General features: G+C 36.1%; 2 protein-coding genes across 3 annotated transcripts in view; one reads left to right on the top strand and one right to left on the bottom strand.

Annotated features, from left to right (window-relative positions):
- The window catches only part of LOC106408830, an 11167-nt gene extending 5960 nt beyond the window's left edge, over nt 1-5207 (top strand). The window contains exons 4-5 of the mRNA XM_048764281.1: nt 4087-4158; nt 4628-5207. Coding sequence (XP_048620238.1) covers nt 4087-4158; nt 4628-5154 — 599 coding nt within the window. The 3' untranslated portion in view covers nt 5155-5207. The remainder of the gene's footprint in view (nt 1-4086; nt 4159-4627) is intronic.
- Nucleotides 5208-5843: 636 nt separating this feature from the next.
- On the bottom strand, nt 5844-8222 carry LOC106407369 (B3 domain-containing protein At5g25470). 2 transcript variants are annotated; one of them, XM_013848226.3, is made up of 5 exons: nt 8100-8222; nt 7704-7831; nt 6831-7188; nt 6631-6740; nt 5844-6525 (listed from the first exon to the last, which is right to left on the bottom strand). In XM_013848226.3, the coding sequence occupies exons 2-5, from the start codon at nt 7803-7805 to the stop codon at nt 6277-6279; spliced, it is 819 nt and encodes a 272-aa protein (XP_013703680.1). In that variant the 5' UTR covers nt 7806-7831; nt 8100-8222; the 3' UTR covers nt 5844-6276. The 2 variants fall into 2 exon arrangements, with proteins under 2 accessions (XP_013703680.1, XP_013703681.1); XM_013848227.3 differs by having other exon boundaries at nt 7704-7826; nt 8100-8209.
- Nucleotides 8223-8330: the final 108 nt, after the last annotated feature.

Below are 8330 nucleotides of genomic sequence, written 5' to 3'. Positions count from 1 at the left end.
TTTTGATCGGTTTGGACAGATCGGATGGACGGACGATCGGCTAGGGCGGCTGCGATAGAGGAATTAGACCGGGGCGATTTGTACCTGAAACAAAAGATGAACCTTTTTATGAGTTTTATGGTTTATATGGAGAACAGAAAGTAAACTATATGACAATGATGAACTGAAGCAAATATGATTTTATGGTCTTTTATGATTCAAAACTAAATGATATGGAAATTGAAAACAAATCAAATAAGAAAGATAGAAAGATGGATGATGGGATCTTTGTTGCTGGACGTGTGTCTCTCTCAAAAAGGATCAGTGGAATGGTTAGATGACTGAAGATGGAATCGGCTTGCTTGATATGTATTCTTCCAAGCTGGATCGATGGATGGATGGATAGATGGATATGGATTGACTCTCTCAGTCAATGGACGAAACAGATGGTCTTGAATCAACAAGGCTCTTTGGACGTGGCTTCTTTAGGACTTAGTGAGTCACCCACAAGAACTAGAGAAATAACAACAAAGAAACACCATCTAATCTATCAAAAGGGAAGTACATTTTGTACTTCATCCTTAGTTTTGCTCAATAATTACTTTTCTATGCCACTGATATTAAACACAGAGTTTTGACTTTTAATTAAATACATGATTTGCCTTATTAATAATCTTGAAAACTACTAAACCAATTCACCTTCCGTTGCCCACATATAGTTCTATACATTAATAAAAACACAGTGTTTTGCTTACTAAACCATACAATTAGAAACCGATACTAAACCAAACCATTAAAATCATCAAATTAGATGAGTTGTTTCTACATATGCTAAGAAAACCATTGATAAAACATTGTATTAAATTATGATAGTACCTTCTTCCTGTATTACATCGCATCTTCATCTTAATAACACCACTGTTTTCTCAGTCTGGAAAATCAAAACACTTATATTAGATAGAACAAATCCATGTAATTGATTAAGAAAGCTTGAAAATTGTATTCTTTCGACCATAATATATATCATGTTTTATACAAATTTAAAAAATTCAACATCAAAACAATAAGATAATATCCGTAGAAATTATTTGTTTTAAAATTAAAACTAATCATTTATTAATTTCCTAAAATAATGACCTTCCTAAATCTATTCCTATATTTTAGCAAATCTTTGTAACAATCATGATACCAAATCATTCACATAACTAGCACAAGATTTTTTAGGTTTCTTTTCTTGCAAATCACGTTTAAAATCATATCATTTAACCGGACTAACCTGTTTAGTATTTTATGGGCTTGGTCCATTAAAATATAATTAAAGCTTAATCCACATATATTGTGATGAAAATAAAGTTTTAACATTGTAATTAAGTTTTGGTCCATTTTACCAAATTAATTACCAAATAGTTATTTTTTATTTGTCATGGTGTTAATATAATACATATGGTTTATATATCAACCCATCTATTTATAATTTACATAAGATGTTTTATTTTGAAAATTTTGAATTATAAATTTATATAAATATATAATTACATTATAAATAGGATAATGTAGTTAAGTATTACTAATTGACAAATATCTTATATAATAAATTGTTTTGATTTGTCTAATATCCCATCACGATATAAACAATCAACAACAAATTTAGAAACAATTACTTTTTCATGTTGGGTTTAATCTTGGTAATAAAATGAACCGAGCTTTCTTTTGGGTTTACATCAATCTAAAAACTCAAAAAAATATGAAACAGTAACATCAATGTTTAACATCTATTAAGTTTGAACATATATCCGCGCGGACGCGCGGGTTCAAAATCTAGTTTTGTTTAAAAGAAAACGATTTCTTATTACTTTTAAAAAATCAAGGGTGCTTTACAATGAACTATGACCTGAGCTTATATAGGCTCGACACTGGGACTACTATAAACGTTCCTATGACTCAAAAGGAAACAAAGTACACAAAAATTAAGTAGAAAAATCATAAGCTAGGCTCCTTGAAGATATCTAGCCGTTAGGCTTGATTTGAGCCTCTCCAAAAGGAAACTTGATTGAACCTTGTATCTAGACAGCTTCTGGATATGCCCATGATCTGGAAGCCTTCCTGAAATACTCCTTAGTCCACATATGAAAGAATATGGCCGTTGGTCTTCAAAGAGTTGTAGTGAAAACTCATTTACTCCTCCTAGTGTGAACATGGCCGAAAAAGGAAAGTTGGTGGCCATGAAGATTCGCCTGTTCCTCTGCATACTGGTCCATCTAAAATCTTGTGGAATGTCTTATGGAATCCTTGGATCGTGTAGGGTATGTCCTGGTTGCTTGATCTCGATTTGGAAATGGTTGGACCAACTGATTATGCAATCTTTCCATAATCGGCTCCTTATAACCGGTTTTGGGAAAATGGTTATATCTTCAACTTCACTAGGTCTTTTCTCCTGATTGTTGGCTTGTTGGATCCAAAAAAGATCCCTCTTGAGATCCATAATTGATTTTGGTCCGGGCCGCTTTTTGTTTTGGCTGATTTTCTCTTCTAAGGGCCGATACTCGCAAACGGATGGGCTGGGAAACCTCCAACTTGTAAAATTCATACCTTCTTCCTCCGTGAAGCTTTTCTTGTAATTCCAAGCTTCAGTGATGAATGGTTGAGCTGGCCTTCTGTGAAAATTGTTTTCATGCCAAAATTACTTCTGGTGGTTGTGATACACTTTTTTAATGAACCTTGGTCGCAGTTAGCCCTAGTGAGGTAGTTGTGGCAGTTGTTGCTTATCTGGCTGAGCTTCGGTTCAGGTATGGTTTCTGTGCCCACAACAGGTGGTTACTACGATCCGGCGTACTATCAATCGCAACCACCGCAGCCTGGTGGTTACTACGATCCGGTGTACTATCAATCGCAACCACCGCAACCTGGTGGTTACTACGATCCGGTGTACTATCAATCGCAACCACTGCAGCCTGTTGGTTACTCCGATACGTTGTACTATCAATCGCAACCACCGCTCTGGGGACCACATCCTGCTAATCCTTCTTACCAGATTTACTCTCAAGAGCAGCGTTTTCATATATATCACTCTATCATAGTGTTTCCAAATATATAAACGCTGTCTAAAACTAACAAGTATGTCAACCATAGCACAATCGGAAAAAATGCTATGTTGCCGTGCTATTAAAACCCAAATTTCTTGTAGTGTAATAGTGGTTAATTTTGGCTTTTTGGGTTATTGAGTACAATTTTTGTTCAATTTATGATGAACAATCAAACATAATAAACTAAAATAAGAACTAAAATGAGAAGCACAATGTATTACCTTGCGACAAATGCAAGATACACGCCGTGAGTCTAGTCGTTGGAGGAAACCAATCGAAAGGGGAAATGAAGATATTCTAGAATTTGCAATGGGGATAACACTAATTACTCAAAATCAAATTGTATGTTGTTTTTATGCGTAAATACCTCCCACCACTTTTCTCTCAAAATCAAGAACATCATGTTTATTCTCAAGACAAAATTTAACTGAAAAAATGATTTATATGTTCAACTCAAAATCAAATTGTATGTTGTCTTCTGTCTTCAAGACAAGAAATGATCGAGTGAAGCAGAAGGGCATGAAGTCAGCTGATTTCGATGTGAAAAAGGACTCGAAGGGGAGACACCAACCTTCTTGTTTGCCTTTGTCTTGCTTCAGAAAGTCAAGTTCGAGAAATCGCTCTGATGAATCTTCTGTGAGATCCAGAAGAAAACGCTATTATTCTCCATCTAGTGATGAATCTTTTGAAGATTCAAGAAGGTGGCAATAGAGTATTTTGCTTTGAGTTTTGTTCTTCTGCACTTCGTTTGTCTAATGCTAACGATCTAGTTTGGCCTTTCAGGAAAATGAAATAGCTTGTTAAATAATGGAGTTTGGGAATTGTGACTTGACTTGGTTGATCAATGGAGTTTGGGAATTGTGAGAACATTTGTAAATAAAAGATAAAACTTGAAAATGAAATAGCTTGTAAAAGCTTTATTAAGTGCAAGAAAGTAAGGAGAAGGAAAGCTTTAGTGATTCCGGTGCAGACGTTGTACAGCCGTGGGTGGGATCTATACGCTTGGGCGTTTCAGGTGAAGAAGAGGATTCAGCTTGTGGTCCACTCATTGATGGTGTTGCCATGAGAGCTCTTTACCCTCCCCGACCAACAAACAGTACGTAATTACTCTGTTTATTCTTTTTTTTACAGTTCTTGAATATGGGTTTGTAATCATGGTTCTAAAAATTGATATAGGCACACAGAAAAAAAAACAATTTTCTTAAAATCATATTAGTGTAAATATTTTAAATTAAACAATAATATTATTATAAGTATAAATCTTCAAATTTGTATTTTTTTATTTAGTTTTAATAATTCATCAAAAATAATTTTATAATTAAAACCATAAGTAAGTATAAAACATATATAAAATTAATCAATAATTCGTTAATTTTTTTTGATCAAAACAATAATTCGTTAATTATGTTAAATTAATAATTAGTTAATTAATCTATGGATTTGGCTAATCCGTTTACTAGCTAGTCTTCTACAAACTGCCTAGTCCTCTACAAACTGCCTAGTTATTAAGCTATTCTGTGAATTTGGTTGTAATCATTACAACTTCTATATTTTTATTTGAACAGAGAACATTTTGAAAAACGGAGGATTTGAAGAAGGTCCACTAGTACTACCAGGCTCGACCACGAGAGTATTGATCCCACCGTTTATAGAAGACGATCACTCTCCTTTACCCGGTTGGATGGTGGAGTCTCTCAAAGCCGTCAAGTACGTAGACACAGAACACTTCTCAATCCCGCAAGGTCGCCGAGCCATTGAGCTAGTGGTGGGCAAAGAGAGCGCCATCGCTCAAGTGGCTAGGACCATCATTGGGAAGACTTACGTCCTTTCGTTTGCCGTTGGAGACGCCAACAACGCTTGCAAAGGATCAATGGTGGTTGAGGCTTTTGCGGGAAGAGATACGCTTAAGGTACCTTACGAGTCTCGTGGCACTGGAGGGTTTAAAAGAGCTTCTATCAGGTTCGTGGCGGTTTCGACAAGAACTAAAGTTATGTTTTACAGCACTTTCTATGCCATGAGGAGCGATGATTTCTCCTCTTTGTGTGGACCTGTGATTGACGATGTCAAGCTTTTAAGCGTTCGTAAGCGGTAGATGAATGGAATCTTACTACAAGAAATGAAACTATGTGGGTTCTACTTTGATAATATAGTCTTTTGGTGTGTTCTTGATTTTATTCAAAAAAGAGATGTAAAAGGTGACCATTTATTTAGGGTTATATTGTATTTTCTTGTGTGAGAAGGCACATGAAGGTTGCCATTTATAGAGAGTTGTCTACAAACTTACAAGAATAAAAGTCAGCAACATCAAGTTGATTGTGTTTACTCTTAGTCTAAGTCTTGAACTGTTAGATGATTTCTCAAAATACACCATTAAGAGATACTTATCTCAATAGTAAACAAAAATAAGTTTAGCATGCAAGTAGGTAGGGATGTTAACAATGGGTTTTTACCCATAGGGTACCCTAAACCCGGTTGGAATTTAAAAACCAAAACCCGTATATTCAGTTTTCAAAATTCGCGGGTTTATTTTGGGCGGGTCTTGATTTATAAATTACCCGTTCGGGTTTTACCCTATCGGGTTTCGGGTACCCTATGGGTTTTAAAAAAAAAAATATAATTGAAAGGACGACTTTTACCCTAATTTTTAAGGATTTAAATGATTGAAATCAAAAATTAGATGTATAAATCAAAACATACAATGCCCACTATTAAATTTTGCACTCTCTATAACTTATTTATTTACTTACATTATGGATATAGTATAAATTTGCAAATTGAAAATTATGAATGATGAAAATTTTATTTGTTACTTTATACAGAAAATAAATTTGATAATTGAAAATTAATCAAATTTAATACAAAACATGATTAAAATTAAATATTCAATACATATAAATTTAAGTTAAAACTATAAAACTTTAACTAAAAAACCACAAAACTCAAAAAAGGGTTTTTTCGGGTACCCTTGGGTAACCCTAAAGTTCTAGGGTTTTTCGCGGGTTACCCTAATAGTACCGGGTTTTTTTCGGGTTTTATAGTTTAGGGTATTTTCTGGGCGGGTTTAGTTTGGGTTCGGGCCGGGCCGGGTTTTTTTGCCCATGACAACATCCCTACAAGTAGGTTATTAACCCAACATAAAGGGTAGCATTTTACGAGAAACTTGCCACTACGCTATAAACTCATAGGAAGGAGATTGGAGAAGACACAAATCTCTTTATTCGTTGGGGAAATGCAATCTGACAGCCGTAACCACGCCTCCTGAGCGCTCAAGCTCACAAACAACAGCGTCTCCTTGCTTCAGCTTGTACTTTCGACATATAGCAGCCCAGCCATTGAAACAAGCACACCCTCCGTAGATCTTAGTGTTTGCCTCGATTTTTTCGTTGGGAAGAATGTAAAACATGGGGGAATTGTGTGGACCAAACTGCAAGCCATACCTCTCAGTCACCAGATGGCTCACATACTAGACAAGAAAAAAGACGAAGTCTTAGCTTAAAAAGGCAACAAAACAAAAACTCAAAACTTTATGACTAGATCACATTTGATAAAGCTGAGCGTTATTAATTACCAGAACATCGATCTTTTTACCCAGCTTCTTCACATAGAAAGGGTTACTCGGATTTGAGAGGTACTGCTCAGGATTGTTGACAAGAGCATCGGCCTGTCTCGCTCCACTTGCTGAAAACAAAAAGAACCAAACTTAGAAAGGAATAGTTTTGACTCTGACAAGCATGAATATGATGATACGTTCTGCATGAATAGTCTTACTAGATGCAGGGGCAGGGGCAGGGGTTTCTGGTGGAGAAGTCTGGGGCAACGGGGTAACCACTTCAGCTTGGGGATCAGTTTGGAGAGGTGCTGAAGTGATCTCTTTCAAGTGGTACGAATCTTGTTTGTAGATTTGCACTTCAATGAACATAGTGTCTACGTGTATGAAGAGCAAGACATCGTTTGGTCCTAAAAAGTTATCACTCACAAACTCATCCCAGTCTTCTTCTTCCATAAACAGACCGTTCTTGTCTCTCTGGAGCCAGAGCTGCCAGGAATTTCCCCAACGAACACTGAACACCACTCTGTGTTCAAAAGCTACGGGTGCGCTTCTCACGAACTCTTCCGGGATAATCCTCTTCATAATATAAAACCAGGAATCAGAAGAGTTGACAACAAACAAACATAGAATACTGACAATATAAAAAGGAAACACTGAGACTGAGACACGAGCTTAGAGGCTAGCTTTGTAAGGTTAAAGCAATGCATACAAAAAGGTACGAGAAGGACTTAATCCAACACTAGCAGAAAGGGAATGAACTTGTAACGTACATGTAGCCAACCAATAACAAACAAAAAAGAGAGGACAATAATAAAGCATTAAAAAAAAAGCAGGAGGTGTGGTGCCATTATACTAGTCTCCTTGGGGAGAGATATCAAACTCTCGTCAAAGTTTCTTGAAAGGTAGAAAGATCTGAGCTTTCTCGAACAATAATAAAAAGTAAAGTAAACTGACAACAAAATGGGGTAAAACAAACATGGAAGGATGATTACGTCTTACTCTTCTAGCAACAACATTGAAAGCAAAGCAAAGCAACACAACAGAGGATAATGTTTAAAAGCTAAACTGACTTCAATGGAAAAGAGAGCTACCATGGATTTAGAACTCCAAGTTTCTCCCGTAGACAAAGACTTGCAGAAGCGAGGCTTGCTCACATTATCCTGAAGCAAATTATAAACACTCTTGCCCGACATTTTCTTGGTTTTTTTCCCGAACTGTCCTGTAATTAGAGCTTGTAAGTAATGATGAAGATGACTTGCAATCATGCGTAAAATATAATCAAAGCCACAGTAAAGTGATTAAAAAATATAAACATTTTAAAAAAAAATGTGTACGGACAATCGGGGAAGACCTCCCTAGGTTGGTGGAATTGGGGAATTTACAGCTTTTTTTTTTATTTTCAGATGAAACAAAGAAAGAAATGCGTAAAACGCAAGTAATAATTAGCTTAAAAAGCAAATGTAGCCGGAGTGTGAAAATGCACGTACCGTCACAGCAGAAGAATCGTTTCCCTTCGCTGCGGCTTGCTTTGCTAATTCTCTCTAGTGTCCCGTTTCAAGTCTCTCTCTCTCTCTCTCTCTCTCTCTGCCTGAGAGGATAGAGAAACGCATCAATAAAACATGCCAATTTGTACTCTCCCTTTTGTAAAGAGTTTTGACTAGTACGGTAAAAGTTACTGGGCCGGAAAAGGCCCTCTATATAAGTGGGCCATAATAAGT

The sequence above is a fragment of the Brassica napus genome, chromosome C7 (assembly GCF_020379485.1).
Source record: "Brassica napus cultivar Da-Ae chromosome C7, Da-Ae, whole genome shotgun sequence".
NCBI lineage: Eukaryota > Viridiplantae > Streptophyta > Magnoliopsida > Brassicales > Brassicaceae > Brassica > Brassica napus.
The sequence above is the reverse complement of the archived record's forward strand: the minus strand, read 5'-3'. Positions and strand labels throughout refer to the sequence as shown.

Bases quoted from the DNA above. Each gene is read 5' to 3' on its own strand.
- LOC106407369 (XM_013848226.3), bottom strand. From the start codon at position 7,805: ATGTCGGGCAAGAGTGTTTATAATTTGCTTCAGGATAATGTGAGCAAG. The intron at 7,189-7,703 runs GTAGCTCTCTTT...TATATTATGAAG, and splicing joins CTTGGAGTTCTAAATCCATG to AGGATTATCCCGGAAGAGTT. The intron at 6,741-6,830 runs GTAAGACTATTC...TTTTGTTTTCAG, and splicing joins TGCCCCTGCCCCTGCATCTA to CAAGTGGAGCGAGACAGGCC.